General features: G+C 36.1%; 1 protein-coding gene across 3 annotated transcripts in view; it reads left to right on the forward strand.

Annotated features, from left to right (window-relative positions):
• LRRK2 (leucine rich repeat kinase 2) overlaps positions 1-25564 on the forward strand; it is a 138219-nt gene that overhangs the window by 104533 nt on the left and 8122 nt on the right. For 2 of the 3 annotated variants that reach the window (XM_047065482.1, XM_047065484.1), the window contains 7 exons: positions 2108-2268; positions 12656-12826; positions 14064-14164; positions 19885-20079; positions 21141-21334; positions 22863-22935; positions 23723-23907. In XM_047065482.1, the coding sequence (XP_046921438.1) occupies positions 2108-2268; positions 12656-12826; positions 14064-14164; positions 19885-20079; positions 21141-21334; positions 22863-22935; positions 23723-23907 (1080 nt within the window). Of the gene's footprint in view, positions 1-2107; positions 2269-12655; positions 12827-14063; positions 14165-19884; positions 20080-21140; positions 21335-22862; positions 22936-23722; positions 23908-24760; positions 25476-25564 lie in introns of those variants that run through there. The other variant, XM_047065485.1, reaches the window with a different exon arrangement.

A 25564-nucleotide genomic window follows, 5' to 3' on the forward strand; every position in this document is an offset into this window, starting at 1 on the left:
TTGTGACTGCTCAGGAGTGGAGATATAAGGATATAAGAGCTATATAAGATATAAGGATATTATTATATCCCCTAGTGACTGGCCCTCATAGACACCCAATACAGATTTGTTATGTGAATGAATGCATCTCATTTTTTAGACTAATTCTATTTAGGATGAGATAAAGTTTACTTTCAATTATAAAGAAAGGAGTTTCTTAGCAACCCGGATGATAACCACAATTAAAGAATGACTAACTGAGTTTGGACCAGTTTATTTTAATAAAATATTTGACTGTTCATTGTCACATAATGCATAAATTACAGCTGAATTATTTTCAGTAAGGCGAGATCTGCACTTGTTAATATATCAAAAGCTATTTTGCTAGTGTATTAGAAGCTATTAAAACTGTACTTTTTAAGATTAAATTCTATAATTGAACATTTTAACTAACCCAGTTAATCTTTCCCTCCCACAGACATTATTTCAAATTAAGTTTAAGTATTTTTTTAACCTTTGAGAAGTATTCTGAGAGAGTCTATGTTCTATAAATATTCTGAAAGAGGCATGCATTAGGAAGGATTTGGATGCTATTCAATTATGCATGACTTGGCTTTAACTTTTTTCTTCTTAATCTCCCAGCTTTTCTCTTCAACAGGGCAAGGGTAGCTAATGGCCTTTCAGTAAGCCCTTAGTAAATTTTCTCTCGAGTCCATTACTTATTGTTAAGGTCAACTTCATTAGTACGTTTATCTTATTTTTCAGCCAAAAATATGTAGAGCGAAATGAGTAGGCCTAACGTCAAATGTCCTGACTACATCCTGGAAGAGAAAGAAACTTGTGCAGTAGCTGATGCAGTTAAATGATACATACACTTCAGGCCATCATGCAATGGAAAGTTTAGAGTATCGCTGCCACTCTGCTCATAATCCCTCTAGCAGTGATTCGTATTAGGTAATGGAGTAAATATTTATTGATACAGTGTGAACCCAAACCAAAAGCTGCCAACAAAGAAAGGAGTTAAATTTACCTCTGTTAAGTTCTGTAAAAAATTGTCCTTTCAAGGTAGGTCATAATTTGCCTGGGAGATCACGTGGAGAGCTATAGCAAATTTGACATCATGGAGCAGGGAAGACTCAGCTGGGGGTGCGGGGGAATCTGAACTTTGTGAATATGTAAGGAAAGGTGGTGATGGAATTACTTTACTTGTTGGAGCACAGGAGTAGCTCTCTTGCTGTGTTGCCAGAATAGACATGACCTGGTTCAGATTAAAACTCCATTGTGTTTTTTAATCTTTACCTGCAGTGTCCGACTCTAGCACTTATATTTGATTGGATCAGTCTCTGAAGGAGATGACTTTAACATCATCCGATATCACCAAGACATTGTTTTACTCTGGGTCCAAACTCTGGTTCCAACTTTGGGTCCAAAATGTTCTTTGTTAGCCTTAATTCATAGTAGAATTGGGTTTAAAGTAAATTACATCTTTGAACAGAATATGATATGGATAGCTAGAAAAGTTTCTTATGTTGATTTGTTATTATTGAAAAAGGTGAAAATACTTTCCCCCAAATTAGGAAACATTTTAGTCAGAGAAAAATAAATATCAAAAGAGAAATGGAATAGAGAGAATTTTAGAAGCTAAGATAAACTTCTATATGGTTTTAACAAAATCAGAACTAGTAAGTAAATGGGAGTTACAGCAAAATACTATCAACTCATATTTAACATATTTACATTTTAAACTAATTAAAATAGTCATATGACCTTTGAGAGAATTCAGAATTCCTTTTCAGTAATTATTAAGCGTATAAAAGAAAACTCACCAAAAACTGGTACTTTGCTTGAACTGGTTGTGCCTTAAAGTTTAAATCACTCACGTATCAGGATTGACCTGTTTTTTTGTTGGTTTGTTGTTTGGTTTTAAAAGCACAAGCTCATTTTGTAATATTTGGCTTGCATGTTTTCATTCCCTTCTATGATATCTCTTTGCTTTGGTGGGTCAAACTTAGCACGGAATTTTTGACGCTTTGGATAATAGAGGTATGTACATATTTAATGCAATCATGACAAAAATTGTAATAATATAATCACATTTTAATGACTCTGCCTTTGTGTTTTCTGGCAGATACCTCCACTCAGCCATGATCATATACCGTGACTTGAAGCCCCACAATGTGCTGCTCTTCACCCTGTACCCCAATGCTGCCATCATCGCAAAGATTGCTGACTATGGGATTGCTCAGTACTGCTGTAGAATGGGGATAAAGACATCAGAGGGCACACCAGGTACGTGACAAGGTTTGCTTGGTAATTCCTTCCTCAGGATGGATAACCAGGGACTTCAGTTGTAAGTTCAGGAGAATCAAGAGAACGCCATGTCTTATCATGTAGTGAACAGATATTTCTTGTGTGAATAACTGTGGCCAGTACATAGTGATTTTAATCACTGTATTCTGTAGGGGAGAAATGATCTACTGATATAATTTGCCATGGGGGAAAGTAGATAATGTTTGATGTCAAATTATATTTTTAAAAGTTGGATTTTTAAAACATTTTGATACTCCAGAGGTGGTGAAAAGGAACAGCAAAATTTCAATCTAGGTACTGTTCACATTTACCTTTAGGAGACAAACTAAATTCAGATTCCCAAACCATTTCTTGTAACTCTGAAACCCAAAGAACTTGGAAAACCCAGAGAATTTTTTTATAACTGATTTAGTGGCAAAATCTGACCCCAACTACTTTGATGCTTAATACAGTCTTTATTTCTCACACGTATTCTCAGTGTGAATATGTGTATGTTTCATGGCAGAAAAGAGCACATTTGAGTACAGGGTGCTGGCCCCAATCTTAATGAGTTTATGGAATTATATGCATTATTATTAACTTTCTTAAATATGAAAAAGTATGAGTTTCTGAATACTTCTGGCTGTAAGAGTTTCAGATAGGGACTTAGGGCCTAGGGTTTTCAGTTGTACTGTTTTTGATACAGGCATACTTTCTTCTTTCTTTCTTTCTTTCTTTCTTTCTTTCTTTCTTTCTTGGTAGATTGGTACAGGAGTTTAAACCTTTAAATCCTGCACTTCAGTTTTCTTTCTTCAAAATTTGTTAGTTGTTAATACTTCAATACCTAAAAACAGCTTCTGTCTTTGGCCCTATATAGCAAGATGAGTCATGGTTACTATGTAAAGTGAAACGTACCCATTCTGGATGCCATTATACCTATTATCTCCAAAAATCAAAGACATCATTTTCTTGCCTTAGATTTGAATGTTGCTTTTTAGGATCATCCACAGCCCCTGTTTTTCATGCCTGTTCTAATAATCCTATTACTTCTGTTACCTGACTTTCTACCAGTGAAAATCCACTTTCTGTGTTCTTGTGTTTGCATGGGCTTAATGTTTAGACGTGTTCTTTCACATTACTTTCTATTCCATGGAATTCTGTTCCTTTCTCAACTCCCATTCTCTTTCTTCTAGTCTCGGATTCATCAAAGTCTCAGGTTCTGTTTAGTAAGAAATAGTCATAGGACAGGTGCTCTGTACAGACATCTTGTGTTTTGGCTTTTAGTTTGAGTGGGAATAGAAGATTGAGGGGTTGACTTATGTTTGAGGGAACAGCTCCATTTTCAGAGAATTTTGTATTGTTTATTATTTGTAAATAAAGTTACAGGTGACTTTACATCATCTTGATGATTGTAGCTCAGTTAAAACAGATGCCTAAAATGGAAGATAATAGGGGATGTCTGAAAGTAGGCAAAAATACTAGTTTGTTCTTTAACCATCCCCTTTCCCTCCTACCCCCCCCCCCCACTTATGTACTTAGATGAGCAGATGGCCCCAGCTTCCGATACCTGGTTTTATTTTTGCTTCAAATATCTGTCCTCCCTTTTGTTTTTCATACCTATGTATTGAAAGTAGAGTGTGCCCTCCTATAAACCTTTCAAAGTACATATGGCTGCATGTGTCACTGGGTTTAATAATAATAAAATAATATTATCTCTTGAGCACCTGCTGTGTACCAGGCTCAGTGCCAAGTACGTTAGACACATGATATCTTAGCCTCATGCCAAGGCTGAAAGTTAGCTTTTATCTTCTCATCTGTAAAATGAGGAAGCTGAGGCTCAGAGCAAGATTCTGTACTTGTAGGAAGTCACGCAGTAAGTGGTCAAGATAAGAACTCAATCTAAGTGAGAAATGAATCCAGAGCTATTTGGCTTTAAATCCTAAATCTCTGTCCTCGATTACATGCAACTCTAACACGTACTTAAAGAGGCTTAAATACTTCATCTTAGTTACTAAAAAATCAAAATAAAGCAAAATGATGGGGCCATCAGGAACAGCAGACATTGTCAAGTATAGTTTTGGAAGAAGAATCATGGGGGATGGAATTCCATAGGCCTTACATATTCCCACCTAGAAAATGTGGGCACAGGATGAGGGGTCTTCTCTTAGGAGATCTGTTCATTACTCTTGTGTGACATGAAAGTGGGCCAAGCCATTCACCTGGGGCCTGCAGTTTGTTCCCCCTCCAACTCCTAATCTGGTAATGGTGTTCATGGAGTAGAAATCCTATTGTTGAAACCTTGTTCATCTTCTTGGACAGTTGTTCTGTATGGTCCCTGGTGACTATGACCTGGAACTCAAACCTGCCACCTCCCTCAGTGGGCTGGGCTCAGTTCAACTCTGTTCAGACTCATGGCTTCCTGGTTTTGGTCAAAATTTGCCTAAAGTTCAATATCCAACTACTTTTTCACAACAAGCCAGATACTTGTTACTGATCCTTTTAATCTGCTATATCAATGTGTCACAACATACACATGGAGAAAGATCATGACAGAAAAACCTAAAGCCTGATCCCTTCTCTTCTGTCCTCTTTTCCCCCGGGCTGCTTAATACGTTGTAAGCATTTTTTTCTTGCTATATCCCAGACCTTCTCTTTAACATTACTGAATTCATTATTGTTAGAGAACTTCCGATGGTCTCAGCCCAAAACTTGACCTCAAATTTTAAATAACAGTAACCGTCACCACTGCTAACTAACCACCATCACCAGACTTTTCCTTCCCCAAAGCAATTATGTTTGAGCAGAAAATCATCCCCTTTCATATGATTTCAGTTATCTCCTGTCTTTTCTTTTTAATGGTTTTTTCCTCTTAATGTTGTAACTTTTAACTTGGAAGCTTCTAGAGAAACAGAAGACCATGTATTTGTTAAACGTGTGTGTGTGTGTGTGTGTGTTAAACGTGTGTGTGTGTGTGTGTGTGTGTGTGTGTGTGTGTTTATACTACCCTTACTGTGGTGCATTCACTCTGTAGTACGCATGTGAGTGTGGGTTCATTACTGTTGTTTCAGAGAAGATGGGAATGGGAGCAGACCTTTTGTGGTATGAACAGTGTGCTGCCTTGTGCTTAGACTTTTCTGTGGGTTGATTATCTCATTTAATCCTTTTGACTGTCTGACATAGGTCCTATTACTATTCCTGGTTTACAGATAAGGAAACTGAAGCCTAGGGACCATTAGAAATGTCTACAGGGTCATACAAGAAGCAAATGCATGCCACCCAGGCGCACAGCCCATGCCAGGTAGTGCCAGAGTTGGAATGCAAGTTAGAAACAATTCAGTTATTGGCAAGGACTGACACAGTGTCTGTTTACATTGTGAAAGGTAAATATGGGATGGATACTTTCAACTGTAAATAACTTGGAGAGCATCAACTTTAACTCAGTTAAATAGATGTATTTATATCATATCCTGTCTTGAGTGCCAGTCAATTCTGGGTCCTGTGACAGTTGCATTGTTGACTGAGGTGGATGGCTGAATGATGGCTTCAACCGTGCCAGCATCCATGGAAATACAGTAGTCTTTGGGCAAATAACAATGTTATTCTCTGGCTATACACTATTATCTGAGAGAGATTATGAAACATGCTCTACTCATACTTCTCTGAAAGTAAAAAAGGAAAGAAAACATGTTTCTCTGCATGATGTGATATATAGTCAGACCTAACTTATAAATTTCTTAGATGTTTGATCTCTGGATCTTTACCTTATTTCCTCATTGCATTTGTTAAAATGCAGGCTTATCTGAAAAAATGTCTAAAAATTGTCTAAAAATGGTGTTTAGACAATGAATTACATTTTCCCAATTATTTTGATACTGTAATTGTTATGATAATTCCCCAGGGAAATTTTTCTTTAATCTTTACTCATTTATTCAGGCATCTGGCAATAATTTATTGAACGTTTTCCAAATACCAAACTGGTGCAACTGCTTCATAGCTGTGTGGTGCTGATCAAGGTTTACTTTTGGGGGCTCAGTTTTCACTTAAGAAAATTGTGATGAGAAAAAGTAATGCCTACCTTATAGGGTTGTATTAAGGGTGAAATGAAATAATCCACACAAGTAGCATACAACAGGGCTTGGCATATTGTAGTTGCTCTATGTCAGCAATTGCTCTAGTAGTGAATTTGGGGGAATGTGCGTGAATAAATGTGAATTTTACCCTCCAGGAGGCACACATTTTGCCATGACAAATAGGATTACACAAACCAGTAATCATATTTTGTCAGTTTCAGTAGGCAATCAATGTATAGTGATAAGAGCACAAAGGAACAAGTAATTAACTGAGCTGTAAGTTGTCAGGACTTCCTTCATAGAGGAGGGGATTCTGGAATTATATCTTAAGGATAAGCAGGAAGTTTGAGAAAATAAAACAAAAAAAAATAATAAAAAAGCAGGAGTAGGCATTCCAGGCAAAAGGTACTAAGGTATAATATGACTTGTTTTATTCAGATAACTGCACAAGAAATTCTTATGGTCTAAGTAATAGATGGAGTATGGGGGGTTATTTAGTTAAGTGTTTTTCAATTGTGGCTGTGTACTGATGACATGTAGAGCTTAAAGAATGTATCTCCTGGGGTTGTATCATTTACAATTCTATTTTAGTAAGCATGGAGTGGAACTCTCAATCTGGCCACAGCCTAGAAGCTCCTAGAGAATTTTCAAATATATGGATCTCAGGACCTCATTGCCAGGGATTCTGATTTAAGTTCTGTGAAGTCTGGGATGGAGCCCAGATATTGATATTATTAAATATCTCTAGGTAATTCCAATGTGCATTCAAGTTCAAGAGCCACTGGTCTAGAATGAGGGTCAAGAACATCTTCAGTGTTTCGAGCACGCAAATATTTCTGATACACAGCCCAGTATGACACTTTTCTAGCTCATGAAGGGCCTTTTAAATCATGCCAAATAATAGCATCTTTCAGTTTGGGGAAGTCATTGAAAAATATTCTTATTTGTTAGCGAAAGGTTTGCATCTCGGCATCATGCCAGCATGAATCGATGATAAAATGGGCAACTGAAATTTTGGTACTGTCTCACAGTGGGGGGAAATGTTATTTATAGAAAAACTTTTAACAAGATGATAAGTATTTGCTCTAGATTTTGAAAGTATGCGCCTATGATAGAAACAAAAATTTAAGAGAGTAAGTAAATAAATATGAATGGAGTTTGGACTTATATCCAAATTTTTAAAAAGTAATGTCAGCTACCTTCAATTAATCTTTCTCTATGGTGCACATTCTAGGCACCATAGTGGATTCTGGAGATGCACAGATAGATATGACTTTGTGAACTATTTGGCTGTCTGGAATCTGTTAAACACTGGCTGTGAAGTCAGACTGAGTTGGAATTCTTGCTCTACCCCTTACTAGCTGAGACCAGAGAAATTACCTTTTTTCCTTGGTTAAACAATAGTAACTAATAACAATATCTATTTTAGGGGATTGCTGTGAAAATTAAATTCATATGAAGAAATTCATAAAAAGTGTTTGGTACAATGCCTGGCACATTCTACCTGCCTTTGCTTTCCCCGACTTTCTGCTCTTTCTTCTCAACTTAGAGGGCACCAGGCTCTGATTTTGTTTCCCTTCCCTGTGCTGTGGGCTGGAAACTCTCTGCAGGGCCATCAGAGGACTCATCTTGTTGGTTGCTGTCTCTCAGGGATCACTCTCCTGTGCTCCTAGTGTCCAGTGTTTCATATATCTTGTCTGGTTATTTCATTGTTTTATGCACAATGGTAAATCTAGCCCCTCTTGTTCCATCTTAGCTAGAGGTAAAAGTGACACATGCTTAAATAAAAGACTTATTTGGACAGCCTGACTTAACAAATGCACATTTAGGATGTCAGTTAGTACTTGACATTTCTAGTCTTTGAGGGCCATTGATGCTAAACAGGGTATTCCTTCAGTGTGGTGATATGGTCCATGAGCATCAGAGGTCATTCATAATATTAGACCATAGATCATGTGGCAGTATGGTCCCTTTGTGAAGATGCAGGAGATGTTCCTATTTCTAACCTTTCTCAATGGCAGGTGATAGTAGAAGTGTTCATTTTCTTCCCAAATTAAATTCAGTGGTGAATAAATTGCATAGCTTGAAAGTTCATTCTTCCTGTTACTACTATGGTGACAAGCATAGTTAAATGTAAAGTGAAAACTTTGGAAGTACTTGCAGCTGCTGTTCCAGGGGACGCCTCGGTGATAAGGTACATGTAGAATACATGGCTTAGACTGATAATCAAACATCATGTTGGCAGCTTAGGTCCTAACGCTCTCAGTCCCCCTCCTCCCAGTCATTTTGGTTTTGAGGTGAAGGACTCCATGATGAGGCATCTCAGGCCAAGTCATTTTATTTTTTTTTAAACTTGATTTATTTATTCTGACAGAGAGCATGGGAGGGGCAGAGGGAGAGAGGGAGAGAGAGAGAGAAAATCCTAAACAGGCTCCACATTGTCAGTCTAGAGCCCTTTGCGGGGCTCAAACTCACAAACCACAAGATCACGACCTGAGCAGAAACCAAGAGTCTGACACTTAACTGACTGAGACATCTAGGCGCCCCAGGCCAAGTCACTTTAAAGTAATATTTGATTTACAAAACATAAGGGCACGAGGTGAAAGCAGAAAATGCTATTAAGGAGGTCAAAGTACGTGTTTCTAATAAATTAGCAGACATAATTCTTACCACTCTCATAAGATAGAGATATATCTGTATCTAGATTCGATTGTGCTTAAGTTTTTAATAGCTGTATTGTAAATTCTGCTTTAGTTTTCTTTTTCTAATTAATATTTCATGGACATCTTTCTGTGTCAAACATCAGTTTTAGCAGTCACGTCGCATTTCATTGCTAGTATGCACAGTATTTACTTACTTAACCACATCTTGATGTATATTTAATTTTTTTTCTGACTTTTTGATATATTGACAGTGCTTTAATTGGCATAATTGTAAATTTAAATTGTCCATTTATAAGAAATAATTTTTTAAAGTTTATTTATTTTGAGACAGAGAGATTACATGCAAGCTGGGGAGGGTCAGAGAGAGAGAGAGGAAGAGAGAATCCCAAGCAGGCTGTGTACCATCAGCATGGAGCCAACATGGGGCTCTATCCCACAAACTGAGAGATCATGACCCGAGCCAAAATCAAGGGTTGGCCGTTTAACCAACTGAGCCACCCAGGTGCCCCTGTCCATTTATGAAACTAATTTTTTAAAATTAAACTCCTAGGCATGGTATTGCTGGTGTGCATATTTTGAATTTTGAAACATTAATTGCCTCCTAGAAAAGTTAGTAAATTAAAATTCCCTTCATACTCAAATTAGAGCTCTCATTTCCCATTTGGAGTTTGTTACTCCTTTTAATCTTCATAAAATTCATAATCAAAAATGAAAATGTTTTATGTTTTTGTTATGTTTAATGTTTTTATTTTTAAAGTATTTATTTGCTTATTTTTCATTTGAGGCTAAGCAATCTTTATTATATAGGACCTATTTTTCCTTTCACATTCTGTATGATTTTGTGTCTTTATTCATTCGTCGATGTCCTTACCATTCATCAATCTGCTTTTAGTCATGTGTACTCTTTGCCTCTCTTATATTGCAGGTATTTTCAAGTGTAGGGTTTTTCCTTCAACCTTGTTTATGGCATATGCCAATGTAGGGTTTGAATCTTTGAGGTACAGAACTTTTGTTTCTTTTACCTTTTGGATTCTGATTTTCCTGATATGTTTCATCGGTGCTACACCAAGAACAGGGATGATGGGGGTGGTCTGTCCCACTGTAGACAGTTGTTTATTACTTTTAAATTCTCTAAAGATACTGTGAATTCATCAGGTGAATTTCAAGCAGCATTTAGAAGTGCCTTATATTGTAATTGAGGTATCTCCTGAATATATAAATAAGGATTATGTTCTCCCAGTGGGAATTGTGTCAATGAAGATATTTATTTTGAAAGGAATAAGATAAGAAGGTTAAAATCATTTCCATGTTGAAGTCAATATTTCTTTCCATATCCTCGCAATTATCTTTCTTAGCATCCCCTGACTCACTAAGAAAAAAAATTCTAACCCTCTGTGCAGCTTTAACATCTGTGGATTGATGCCTAGAGGGCTAAAAACTGTTGCAACAGGATGTGCCTTGGATGAGAATTTAGATTAAGTGACCCTTGAGTTTTTCTACTCTAAGGTCCCATGATTCCAAATCCTAATGTTTCTAACAGCAAATTTACCAAGAGACAAAATATAGTGAATGTTTTAATAGTCTTTGAATGGTACCTTGCTATAATAGATACCCCAAAAATGTGTTGAATGAATAATAAATAATTGGATGAGATTTATTTTAACCTCTAAAATCCCTTTCACATTCTAGAAAGGTAAGCATAAATATTCTTAATGAACTAGCTAATGTGTGAGCAGCTCATTTAAGTACTCTTGAATTTACCATTCATTATCTTTGTGGCCTTAGGAAAACACATAACATTTTTATGTTATTTGTAAAATGGAAAGTCCTCATCTGCCCACCACAGGTGATTTTTGTGCATAGCTAATGAAATACTTAGGAAATTATCTGTAAGGTGCTATAGGAATATGAATTGGGTATTCATATTTTACATTATGCTTACATGATGTCACAGGTATAGTTTATTAGGGATCTTTTTAAGAACTGTCTTAATTACTTACACAATTCTTGAGTTTAGGGTATGAGTATGAAATTATGGCTATGTAGGAAAATGTCCTTATTCTAAGAAAATACATATTATATCTATCAATTGGTCGATTGACAGATTGATCGATATATATATTATATATATGGGAAAATGGTGAGTGTATGTGTGTATAAAGAGAGAGCATGAACAAGCATGGCAACATGTTACCTGGAGAATGTTAACGATTAGTGCAATAGGGATTATCAAACTCAAAGATGACATCCCATCTTTCTGATTCTTCATGTCCTTCCTGCCTGGTGAAGGACTGCTGGGCCTCTCATCTTTTGATGGTGAACTCTCTGTCCAGCAGAACTCTTTCCAAATTCAGTCATTTAGTTCTTGAAGGCTGTGAATTAATTATTTCCCTGGCTACATATTTAAACTACAGTAACAATCCTGTATGTTCATTATAGAAAATTTAGAAGTATAAAAAATTAAAAAAGGGTAAATAAAAGCTACCCATAATTTTAGCACATGGATAATAATCATTATTACATTCAGATATATTTGCAAACTGTTTATTTTGAAAATGTTTAAGTCTACAGAAAAGCTGAAAGTATAGTACAATATATACCTATATGCCCTTGACATGGATTATTAACTGTATGCCACACTGTTCTTTCTCTCACTTTATTTGTATATGAATTTGAGACATGAAATTAAATTGCAGACATCATGTTGCCATGCCTAAAAATACTGACATGTATTTCCTTAGAATAAGGATGTTTGTTTCCATAATCACAATACCATTATCATATCTAAGAAAATGAACTCAGCTGATTTTTTTTCACATATTTGATAAATTTCTGTCCTTTAGGATTTATGTCCTACGTGTCATCTTAAAAATGATTTTTAAGTTAATGCATAGTGCACATTTAACCAATTTCCCTAAATAGTTGGATTTAATTAATTGTTGATATTTTTACTATTATGAATCATGTTAAAATTACTTTTTTTTTGAAGAATTTAAAAGCAATTTATTTCTATTGTGAAATGAGTGGTTTTATTTACCTTTAAAAGAGTTTCAGTAATGAACCAGCACCTGAGAGAGAGGGCTTTTATTTGTTTTTTAGTCATGGTTTAATTTTTATTTTTCCATTGGGTAGGAAGAGCTGAATCACAAGCCCTGGAAATAATGAGGGCATTGGATTTTAGTCAGGTTAAAGTGACTAGAAATCTTGTCCCTCCTGACCCCTCCTTTGTCCCTCCTGACCCCTCCTTTGTTTGCAACACTTTCCTGGGAATAGTTATTTTTAGGAATCAGAAAAATGATATAGGTTTTTTCCCCTTATTAGACTTACTTTAATTATGAAACATGATTTAATAATCATTATTGGATGTTTATCCTTATTATTTTTCAAGATCAACCTTGAGGTGAAATGTAGCACAGGGCTGTTAACTGGCTACATGTCTCCTTATAAGAGGACATAGCCTGGTATAGAGCTCATCTCCTTGACTCTTCATCAGCATATATGCCTAAGAATATTCCTTCTTGGGTGTATGGGTGTTGAGCATATATATATATATATTTTTAATATGAAGTTTATTGTCAGATTGGTTTCCATACAACACCCAGTGCTCATCCCAACAGGATGGGCATATTTATTAATATATCTGCTTCCTTTCAGGGTTTCGTGCACCTGAAGTTGCAAGAGGAAATGTTATTTATAACCAGCAGGCTGATGTTTATTCATTTGGCTTACTACTCTATGACATCTTGACAACTGGAGGTAGAATAGCAGAGGGTTTGAAGTTTCCAAATGAGTTTGATGAACTGGCAATACAAGGGAAATTACCTGGTAAGTGTTATTTTATGTGCAATAAAGATTATTATTTTTAATATCAGCAGCTTTCTTTCCAAGTTATTTAATTGTGGTTGTAGACTTAATTCATTTCACAACTGATGATTTTTTGTTTAGCGCATGAATATTCTTAATTCCTGTGACACAATAAAAATCACATGAGAAAGATAGCAGTTTCAGGCTTTTTAAAAATACCCCAAATTCATATTAATGTATTTGGTATTAAATTTAGAAGAATATTCAGAAAAGGAAGTTGCTGTTGGAGCTCCATGCTGAGTGATTTCTGTTCTTATAAAGAGTTACTATGTGCTCATTAGCCTGGAGTGTTTTCATGTTCTTGGAGGGAGATAATTTATATGCAGCAATGGAAGGTTGAATTATTTATAATAATAATTTTTAGTAGTAAATATTAATAAGAATTAGTAAATGATTGTTTAGTGAGATCAGATCTCATTTTGAATGGTTGTCTCATGTTTTTAAGAAATTCTAGGATGTTGTCATTCATTCCTTAACTATTACTTCAGTTCCCCTTACAAAATACTCTTTTAAATGTATGTAGCTGTTTTTCATAGTTTCCGCTTTTTTCTTTCACTTAAGGAATATTTTTGAGTGTATGCTACGTTCCAGGTACAGAGAATATAGCTTTAACTACCTCCTTTTGGGGGACCTTTAAAGATGCCCACTAAAAGAAAATTTATTATTATTTGGATAAACTTTCAACACAATCTAGATCATCACCCTTATTTTACCAGTTATCTTTCCAGTGACAATTCCCAGGTCTGTGGTTTATACCAACCAGAAGAACGGCATACCTCTTATAAAAAAGAAATGTGCACAAACTGACTGTAGGTATATGAGGATTAAATGCTTGCCAAATTTAAGTATTAAAATTAAAAGTAATTCCACAGAAGTCTAATTATTATATGCACAAAATTTTTTTCACAGTATTTGTGAAATGCAGGTGTGGAATGAAAATTTGTTATTCAATTGGTATTTGTGTCTTTTTTTTATATAATAAAAAATCAGGAAGTCTTTTTTGATGTCTCTAGTAGAGATAAGGCTAGAAAAATTATCTTTAAATTTGTGATATAAGTAGATCCATAATAAATATAGAATTATGGAGATCAGAGTATTTCTTTGAATGGTCTGGGCCTCTCATACACAATGAAAGGAAATGAAATAGTTGTTCTGATTTGTTTAATGTTCTAGCATGATATGTTTTTGAATGTTTTAGATCCAGTTAAAGAATATGGTTGTGCCCCATGGCCTATGGTGGAGAAGTTAATTAAAAAGTGTTTGAAAGAAAATCCTCAAGAAAGGCCTACTTCTGCCCAGGTATGATTATAGTCAAAATTTATCAATATTTTATACAGAACATCAATATATGTATACACATATATAATCTTCACATATATATTCAGATATATAAGTAAACATACACATACAGTTTAAAACAGTCATAATGCAAAACTCCTATATTCCCCACCACCCATGGCACAAAATAAAGAGCATTGCCAACACCCTGGAAGCCCCCATATGCTTCTTCCTGATTGTATCACTCTCCTTTCCCTAGAGATGTAGTCACTTTCTAACTTTGGAGATAATCCCTGCTTTTCTTTTCCTTATGTTTGCTATCCAGGTTAGTTTCCTGTATTCATCTTCTAGTTAAAATGGAATTGTAATCATGTCATGTACCAAGATATTTTCAGTTGCTCTTCTAACCTTATTTTGTAAGCTTTATGGAGGTTGTTAAACGTACCCATTGATTATTTACACTGCTGTTCCATTCCACTGTTTGAATGATCAACAGTATATGTACCCATGGTCATATCTTTGGGTATTGGTATTGTTTCCAGGTTTTTGTTATTATGAACAGTACTGCTATGACTATGGTTGTACTTTTCTAGTGCAGAATGTATGAGAGTTGCTTTGTGGTATATACCTGAGTTGAATTGCAGAATCATAGAATATATGAATATCCGTATTATTTTCTGAAGAAGCCGTACCAGCTTAACACTTCTATTACCTGGATGTGAGTGTAGCCATTTCTCTATATATTCTCCCCAAATTTTAGTGCTATCTGGGTTCTTAATTTTTTCAAATATACTGTCTTATGTATTGATTTACATTTTCCTAAATACTACTAAGGATGACCATGTCTTTATATGTTCATTGGTTATATATGTATTTACCCTTCTGGGAAATACCTGTTCATTATTTTGCCATTTTTCTATGGGATTATTTGCATAGAAATAAAATAAGTAAAAGAAAAAAAAAAGAACTACTAATCCCTCGTTGGTTATATATACTGCAACTTTCTTTTCTGAATTTGTAGTTTGTCTTTTTATTTCCTGTAGGGTGCCTCTTGATGAATAGAATTTCTTAATTTTAATACAGATAAATTTAACAACCCTTTTAATGGTTATTACCATTATGAGGTCCTGTTTTAAGACGTCCTCATCTCTCCTAGAGTCACACAAATATTTATCTATGGCTTCTTCGAAGTGGTTAAAAGTTTTGCTTTTGGGGGCACCTGGGTGATTCAGTCAGTTAAGCATCCCAACTCCTTTTTTTTTTTTTTTTTTTTTTAAATTTTTTTTTTTCAACGTTTATTTATTTTTGGGACAGAGAGAGACAGAGCATGAACAGGGGAGGGGCAGAGAGAGAGGGAGACACAGAATCGGAAACAGGCTCCAGGCTCTGAGCCATCAGCCCAGAGCCTGACGCGGGGCTCGAACTCACGGACTGTGAGATCGTGACCTGGCTGAAGTCGGACGCTTAACCGACTGCGCCACCCAGGCGCCCCAAGCATCCCAACTCTTGATTTTGGCTCAGGTCATGATCCTAGTGTTGTGGGACTGAGCCCTATGTCAGACTCTGTGCTGAATGTGGTGCCTGCTTAGGATTCTCTGTCTCTCCCTCTGCTCCTCTCCCCTGTTCATGTGCTCTTTTTCTGAAAAGAAAAAAAAAAAAACTGTTTTGCTTTTGGCATTTAAGTTCTTAACCCATTAGGAATTGAAATTTTTATCTGGATCCAGTTTTTTTCCATATGGATAACTAAATTTTCCAGCTTTATTTATTAAATAGTTTCTTCCTTTTTTTTCTGTTGATTGTTTCCCCCTAGTTTCACTCTTTAATATGTCAGATACTCACACATCCACACAGATGTTCTCTTCCATTGGTCAACTTATATGTTCTTCCTCTAATACTATCCTCTGTTAATTCCTGTCACTTTATAAATCTCGTTTCTCTACTTATTTTTCTTCTCTAGGAATGCTTTAGCTTTCTTGGATTTAGTTTTTCTATAAAAATTTTAAAATCACTTTGTCAACTTTTATGAAAAAACCTATTGTGACTTGGATTGGCCTTGCATTGAATCTGCAGACAATTTGGGGAGGATTTTATCTTCATTACATTAAGTTTTTCTATTCTTGAATGTGGGTTATCTTTCTATTTATGTTTTCTTGTCTTTCAATAAAGTTTTATGATTTTGCATACAGGTCTTTCACATTTTTTTTCTTAATTTTCTTGCTGCAAATTGCTTTAAACTCAGTTCCTGGTTTGAGATACTTTTTTTTTTTTGAACTACCTAGGCAATGGGAATCTGGTCTACAAATGTTCATGAGAACAAGCTTTTGAATAACAATTTCTCAGGGTTCTTTTCCTTCCTCCCCCTTTGTCAAAGGCAACTTTCCTCATACCAGTGAAAGTGGAAGCGTGGGGTGGCTTTATTTCTGGTTCTCATTTACTCTGAATATATAGTCCTTTGGGGCTCCAGATTTATGGCAACAGGCTTTTATTGGACTCCACTTTGGGAATGCTCTAGATTTAAACTTCTTTCTTGCGGACTGATAAGATATCAGAAACCACACATCAGTTTTGCCTTCAATAGACAAATGCCTTTAAGGAAATATCTGGCTTTAAGTTTCAGTTGACCTCTCTGTCTTTCATTGGATTCTTTCACTAATATTTTGTCCTGATAAGTCCTATGATGTTGTCAGATCTTTAATATTTTTAAGAGATTAAAAAATAATTTCCTTAGCATTTTAAGTTACTTTTAGATGGGTGGTTTGTCCAAATAACCTTTCCCACCATATTATCAGAAGTAAATTTTTTACTGTGTCTTAATGTTTATTTATTTTTGAGAGAGAGAGAGATAGAGCATGAGTGGGGAGGGACAGGGAGAGAGGGAGACACAGAATGCGAAGCAGGCTCCAGGCTCTGAGCTGTCCGCACAGAGACCAACGCGGGGCTCAAACTCACAGACCGCAAGATCATGATCTGAGCTGAAGTCGGATGCTTAACTGACTGAGCCATCCAGGCGCCCCCTTATTGTGTTTTAAACTGAAAAAGATTTTAATAGATCAAAATAAGAGCTCTCTTTATGTTGTGGACTCTTGATTTTGTATCATAATTTATTGAAAATTTTTTGTTCAACTTTAATTTTTTTAACGTTTATTTATTTTTGAGACAGAGAGAGACAGAGCATGAACTGGGGGAGGGCCAGAGAGAGAGGGAGACACAGAATCCAAAGCAGGCTCCAGGCTCTGAGCTGTCAGCACAGAGCCCAATGCAGGGCTCAAACTCACAGAGCGCGAGATCATGACCTGAGCCGAAGTCGGATGCTTAACCGACTGAGCCACCCAGGCGCCCCGAAAATTTTTTGTTCAGCTTTAAAATGTCTACTCAAAAATAGCTGAATACATATGCTGATTTTATCAAGAATTATGTCATTATCTTGGCTACTTTCCCTACCTTCCCCTTCCTAATTTTATTGAGACATAATCGACATAAACACTGTGTTAGTTTTAGATTTACAACATGACGATTTGATACATGTATGTATTCTGAAATTATTACCACAGTCAGTTTAGTTAACATTCTTTACCTCAAAGTTATAATTTTTTTCTTATGTTAATAACTCTTAAGATCTACTCTCTTAGCAACTTTCAGATATTCTGTGTGATATTGTTAACATTAGTCACCATGCTATACATTACATCCCTGTCTTATAACCGGAAATTTGTACCTTTTGACCCGCTTCGCCCATTTTACCCACTCCCATGCCCTGCCTTTCACAACCACCAGTCCATTTTCTGTATCTGGAAGCTTTGTTTTGTTTATTTTATTTTATTCTTTTTTAGGTCCCACTTATATAAGTGATACAGTACAGTATCTGCCTTTTCTGTCTGATGTATTTTGCTTAACATTATACCCTCAAGGTCCATCCATGCTATTGCAAATGGCAAAATTTCCTTCTTATTTAATGGCTGAATAATATTCCATTGTGTGTATAGGTACACACATACATATATACATATACGTATATATCTTATTTTCTTTATCCGTTCATCCATTGATGGACACTTAGGTTGTTTCCATGTTGTGGCTATTGTGAATCATGCTGCAGTGAACATGGGGGTGCAGATATCCTTTAAACATAAATGCTTTCATTTGCTTTAAATTTATACCCAGAAATAAAAGTTGAATGGTTTTTCTATTTATAATGTTTTGAGAAATTGCATACTGTTTTCCATAGCGGTTGCAGCAATTTCCATTCCCACCAACAGTGTACAGGGAATCCTTTTTCTCCACATCCTTGCTAGCCCTTCTTTTTTCTTGTCTTTTTGATAGTAGCCATTCTGACAGGTGTGAAGTGATATCTCGTGGTGGTTTTGTTTTGCATTTCTTTTTTTTTTTTTTAATTTTTTTTTCAACGTTTATTTATTTTTGGGACAGAGAGAGACAGAGCATGAACGGGGGAGGGGCAGAGAGAGAGGGAGACACAGAATCGGAAACAGGCTCCAGGCTCTGAGCCATCAGCCCAGAGCCCAACGCGGGGCTCGAACTCACGGACCGCGAGATCGTGACCTGGCTGAAGTCGGATGCTTAACCGACTGCGCCACCCAGGCGCCCCTTGTTTTGCATTTCTGATGATTAGTGATGTTGAGCAATTTTTCGTGTAAGAGCTGGCCATTTGTATGTCTACTTGTCTTTAAATTTTGGTTATAACTGGTATTCATCACATAGACTTCTTGTATTTTTAATTTGTTTTTCACAGTAAAATTTCCATAGCTTAATTATTATTTTATTCTTTACTCCTTTTTAAGTTCATTCATTTATTTTGAGAGAGAGAGTGTGACTGGCTGACAAGCAGAGAGAGAGAGGGAGAGAAAGAATCCCATGCAGTTTCCACACTATCAGCACAGAGCCCGAGGTGGACCTTGACCCCCAAACTGTGAGATCAGACCTGAGCCAAAACCAAGAGTCAGACACTTAACCAGTTGAGCCATCCAGGCGCCCCTACTCTATTCTCCTTTTATTTTCAACAATACTTCACCTTGTTTTTTTTTTTTTTTGTAGTATATGATAGTATTTGACTTTGACCTACCCACTTAATCTTTAAATATAGTATATATTAGACAAGATGGGTAAACTCCTTACCTTTGTCAGATGAGACACTGAGAGAATAAGGAGCTTTCTCTGCATCTCATGAGTGGAAGGCAAGTGGCTGTATCGTGGCTCTAACGCCACTCTCCCGAGTCCTGGTTCTGTTTTCTTACAGTTCTCTTCCCCACCCCCACCCTGTCTCTCTTGTTCTTTAGTGCTTCAAGGAAAAGCATGAAAACAGAATCTAGAATTGATTTGTGAATTTCATTACCAAAGATCAAAATTTCTTTTCCCTGCAACTGGCAGAAAGTCTATTCTGTTGGTGGCCTGTGTTTATCTGTAACATGATGTGGCTCTGCAGTATAGAGTTGAGTGTTGAATAGCTCCAGTCTGTACTACATTTCTGTTCAGTTGGCACTTTTGGGATTTTCTCTTTTTTCAAGTTACAAAACATACTTACAAAAGAGTATATTTTATGCTTCGTCTAAAACTAAGTATTATTTTAATGTAATTTTATCTGTAGTTTGGATTATTAATCTCGTTGCTTGGATTAGATCACAGTTTGTTATAACATGCAGTTCTACGTTGTGCACACTAATATGATCTTTCAAGAGGACATGTGTTAACTTGATGCATATTGTTTTGTTGTTTATAAACTTTCTCAGGTCTTTGACATTTTGAATTCAGCTGAGTTAATCTGTCTGATGAGACATATATCGATACCTAAAAACTTTATAGTTGAATGCATGGTTGCTACAAATCATAACAGCAAGAGTGCAAGCATCTGGCTGGGCTGTGGGCACACTGACAAAGGACAGCTCTCATTTCTTGACTTAAATATGGAAAAACACACTTCTGAGGTAAATCACAATACTCTTTAAATTATAAATACTTTAGAAAATTTATTTTGCAGGTTATGCTAAAGAATGTATCAGTTAAAAAGTTACTTAGAAAGAAGTGAAATGAAAGCAATGTAGGAGTGTTGTTAGGTTAGTTTTCTGATGGAACAAGAGTATTTACATAACATTAAATAGTCTTTGTTTTGTTTTAAAATCATAGTATATGTTTGTCTCAGGTCAGGATCCCTAGAAACAGAGTTTAAGACAAAAGAGTCTTGTACAAGTGATGTAAGGAGAGAGTAACTTTTAAGGAAGTGAAGGAAGCCAATAGAATAGGGGAAGAAATTCCACAACAATGTAGTTTTTGAAGAAGTCTGCTGTCAGTCTTCAGCCATGAGAGACTGGGGTGTGGATAGCAACACAGATTGGTCTCTCAAGGCCACCAGTCTTTCATTCCCACATGGCAGTCAGGCATTGGCTGCGGTCTGCCCAAGGGTGGGTGTGGCCAAGCCTGCCTGCCATTTCTGACCAAGCCAGCTCCCAGCAGTGGAGGGCAGTTATGTGGTGGAGGGTGCAACTCTGAGCTGTTAGTAATCAGCACTCACAGCAGCTGGGGGTTGGTGCTCATGACTGAAAGAGAAAATCCGGGTACTGCTCTACAAGATGGGTCAACAAATTGTATTAGCAGAGATAAGATAAATTTCTAGACTTAAAAAATAAGCTAATATTGTGGCTGTTGGTGTGAAATACATGTTATGCCTAACCATTATTCTTAAGGTTGAACAATCCTCTCACATTATTTTGGTGGAGTGAGAAATATGGATACTGAAAAATATTTTTCAATTTTAATTTTAGTTTTAGATGCATTTTAGATAGGCAAAGTTGTTTGCCAGTTAACTCGTTTATTATTGGCAGTTAAATAAAATCGGCATTGTTTTTAAAATTAAGAGCAAGAGAGTAAAAAGAGTTCAGTGTATGGATAACGATGTTTTTATTCTATTCAAATTCTAGTCACTTAAGCCAGAATCAAGTTCATTAGAGTGTTGTTTGTTTGTTTTTTTTTTTTCCCTTGTTTTTAACAGGAAGTTACTGACAGCAGAATACTGTGCCTAGCTTTGGTGCATCTTCCTGCTGAAAAGGAAAGCTGGATTGTGTGTGGGACACAGTCTGGCATGCTCCTGGTCATCAGTACCGAAGATGGGAAAAAGAGACATACCCTTAAAAAGATGACTGATTCTGTAACTTGCTTATATTGCAATTCCGTTCCCAAGCAAAGGTATGGTAGTGAATTTGACCATTGGAGAAAGTTCCATACCTTTTAGATGACTGATTGTGTGGAAAACTTTGATTGCTTCAGCAAAGACTGCTCATTTTTAACATATTTCTATCAATATGCATATATTAAAGGGCATTGTGGGAGGCCACAAAGATATTCTTATAGATCAAGCTGAGGCAGTATGAGACAGGTCAGTCCTTTTCTTCAGGCCAACCAGCCCTACTGCTGGTATTACCGCAGCTCTGATCGATTTCATTACCACCCTTCACATCAGGTTACTTTTCTTTGTAAGTCCTCTTCAGAGATAATTTTCCATTTATTCTTTTTTTTTGAATATCAGTAGCCTATTCCATATTGGTTTAAAACATGTCAGTTAACTATCAAATTGGGAAAATACCTAATAAATGAATTCGTAAGTTATTAATAGGTGAAAACGACTCAACCGTTCTTGGTTACAGGGATCTCATTTCAAATGAATTTATCTAACTGGCAGAATTTCAGATGTGAGTAACAGGCTGATTGTTATAATACTTGGGGCAGGATGATTTCCAGGAGCCATTAAGATTATACTCCATATATTTCTCCTGTTTAAGTCAATACTGGAAAATAAATAAGTACATTAGAAAACCGTGAAACTCAAGTTTTTGGCAGCTGAAATATAAACTCCACTGGCAGTTTTGGAGTTGAAATTATTTGGGTATTGTCAGAGAAAAAATTCATTCATCAGATGGTGTTAAATCAGCAAGGAAGACTTTATTTAAGATTATTCCAATAGGGGGCAGAGATTGAACTCAACTTTACTGATACAAAAGGTGGGAGAGTTTTTAATATTGATGGAGCTAGTGGAAATGTACTGCAGGTCATTGTGGGAGGCTCCATGTGATTAACTGATCTGTCTTTGCTAATTGTTGCTCATTGAAGTTAGGCTTCTACCCTCCCATGGAGACTGTGAGGTGGGGCTCTGCTTTTCTTTTTTTGTTTTAATTTTTTTAATGTTTATTTATTTTTGAGAGAGGGTCAGAGAGAGAGTGCACGTGCGTGTGCGTGTTCATGGGGGAGGGGCAGAGAGAGAGGGAGACACAGAATCCGAAGCAGGCTCCAGGCTCTGAGCTGTCAGCATAGAGCCCAATGTGGGGCTCGAACTCATGAACTCAGATCATGACTTGAGTTGAAGTCAGACACTTAACCGACTGAGCCACCCAGGTGCCCTGGGGTCCAGCCTTTCTTGATGATTACATTTCAAAAGGAAGGCTCCCAGTTCCTTGAGAAAGACATATCTAGGTTGTAAAACTGACAGGCTGGGAGAGGAGTTACATCTCAAATGTGCAGAGAAAGAATTTACAGTTGTAAATTTTCTAAAGTAAATGCTGTAAAAAAAAAAAAAGCAAATTATAAAAAGGGAGGTCAGGCGCCCATAGAGTCATGAAGAAATCTGTCTAAAGTTTAGTCAACCTAGGGGGAACGTTATGGCCATCTTGGTCAATATAAGCATTCTTTTTATAACAATTTTGACATTTTTTTCTTTTAGCAAGCAAAAAAACTTTCTTCTGGTGGGAACTGCTGATGGCAATTTAGCAATTTTTGAAGATAAAACTGTTAAGGTAAATGTTGAATCCATTCTACATCAAAAAAAAATGTTAAGTTCTTTGTTTTATGTATGCTTATCCCCACTCCCCTTCTAAGTGATTATAAACTCCAGAAGAGCAAAGATCACAAATACTCTTTTCACCTTTTTTTCCCATCAAATCTTGCATACCATAGAACCTCTATAAATGTATGTGGACTGGCTGTACATTTTATATAAATGAACTAAGGATAAAATGGTAAATGAGATCTGATTTATAATGTTAGGAATGAAAATAATTCTATTTTTATATAAATGAAGTGATAATTCCTTATAAATATATTGTGGAAGAAAACAAAACTTAAGTTTTAAATCTGGTTTGCCAAGTTTTTCTTTAGCCTGGAGGAAATCAATTAACTTTCTGTTCTTCAGATTCTCATTTATCAATAAAGCATTTATTCCTCCTTCCATCCATTCATCTTGTGGTTCCATCTATTTATCCAACATCCTACCCTTTATACTCCTTGTTATCAAAAAACATTACTAATGAGAGACAGACAAGTAGAGTATAACCCCTGGGTTATTTGCTGTACATTTTTTGCATGGAAAAGTAAAGAGATTGGTTATAAGGATAATGTTTTTGCATACCACTTGAATTTGAATACTGTTTTCATAAATCCTTTGAAAAATGTATCCTGAATTTTTATCTTAAGATCTCTAGCCATTTAAAATGGAATAGTAGCTTTTAGAAAGCACAGCAAATTTTACAGTGTTTCATTCTGCAGCTACTCAGTTTATTGAATGTGTTTCTCTTCTTGGCAAAGTGTAAAGGAGCCGCTCCTTTGAAGATACTAAATATAGGAAATGTCAGTACTCCACTGATGTGTTTGAGTGAATCCATGAATTCAACTGAAAAAAACATTATGTGGGGAGGATGTGGCACAAAACTTTTCTCATTTTCTGATGATTTCACCATTCAGAAGCTCATTGAGACAAAGACAAATCAGCTGTAAGTTATTTCTATCTATACAATTAATTTGCTACTTTATTCATATTTATTCTTTTTTTTTTTTTCTTGAGAGAGAGAGAGAGAAAGAGAGAGTGGGGAGGGGCAGGGAGAGAGAGAATCTGAAGCAGGCTTCACACCCAGCGTGGAGCCCTACTTGGGGCTCAATCTCATGACCCTGCGATCATGACCTGTGCTGAAATCAAAAGTCAGATGCTTAACCAACTGAGCCACCCAGGTGCCCCCATGTTTATTATTTATAATCATATTAATAATGTTGTTGCAACCCAAGCAAAAATCTTTTAAAATGCATAATTAATTTTTCTATTAAAAATGTCACCCAGCCTAGTCACGTTTGGGATAAAATATGAAAAGCTGTGATGATCTTAGTAGTATTTGTCAATCTCAATTTTTAACAATTTCATTATCCCTGTATCAAATTAAACATAACTTTGAAAGGTAATAAAGTCAGTATTTTACTTCATCTGTGGGCTTTACGTATGTGCTTTAGATAACTTGCATTAAGTATTGATTGTAGGAAACATGCACCTCAGGAATAAAGTCATCTCTAGATTCGGTAATTATACACATACCCTTTCTACAGCAAAGTTAGTGATACCACTTTCAAGCAAAAATAAAACAGAAACCTTGTCCCCATTTGTTCTTTCAATTTTTAGAGTTGTGTTTTAACCAAATCATTGCAGTTGGCTCTCATAAGAGCCACATTCCTCAGTGAGAAGCAGCGTAGGTTGGTGGGTAACAGCATAAATTGTAGTTCAGATATTGGCTTTGCTATGTGTTGGTTATGTGAACTTGGGCAAGAACTACTCAAACATCCAGTCTTCTCTAATCCGAGGATTGTAATATATCGTACCTCAAAGGGATGTTTGGAAGACTAAACAAGAAAATTAATATAAGGAGCTAACATAATGCCCAGCACTTGGTAAGCTCTCAATAAATATTACTCGTGATTAGTATTAGCTTTGAGTCACAAATCCTCATCTCAGGGAATATCCTGGCTTCTCAGTATCCATCTAATCACCTAAAACCTAAATTTGAGAGTAATCCTGGACTCCTTTATCTTTTACTCCCTTTGTCCATTTAACTCTTCTAATTGACACTCAAATTCTTTCATTTCCCACTTTCCTTCTACTGCTTGCACAGGCCAGGCTACCATCCATCATCAATAACCATACTAACAACAGCATCTTTTAACCAGTTCTCAAACTCTGATTGTGTTCCTTCAGTCTGTTCTCAACATTGCAGACAGAGGAGCTCTTCTAAAACACAACTCAGTCTGGTGTCAGTCTCTTGCTTAAAACCCTCAGTCACATCCCATTGTCCTTTGTTTGAAGTTCAGATTTCTTAAGGTAGTCTACCAGGCCCTGTAGGATTTAGTCCTTACTTCCCTCTCTGGATTAGTATTTTGCAGCCTCCTTGCTGCCTGTGCTTTAGACAAGCTGAAATCATCTCAGTTCTCAAAGACAGCCTGCTCCCTTTCACCCCCAACCTGTGACTGTGATTTTCTTTTTTCCTGGCTGACTAATATGTTCCCTGCTCGTTTTTGTTTTTTTTGTTTTTTTTTTTTTTTAATTTTTTTTTTTTTTGCAACGTTTTTTTATTCATTTTTGGGACATAGAGAGACAGAGCATGAACGGGG

The sequence above is a fragment of the Lynx rufus genome, unplaced genomic scaffold (assembly GCF_022079265.1).
Source record: "Lynx rufus isolate CCGP_SWC_20201006 ecotype Redwood Valley unplaced genomic scaffold, mLynRuf1.p SCAF_7, whole genome shotgun sequence".
Classification (NCBI taxonomy): domain Eukaryota; kingdom Metazoa; phylum Chordata; class Mammalia; order Carnivora; family Felidae; genus Lynx; species Lynx rufus.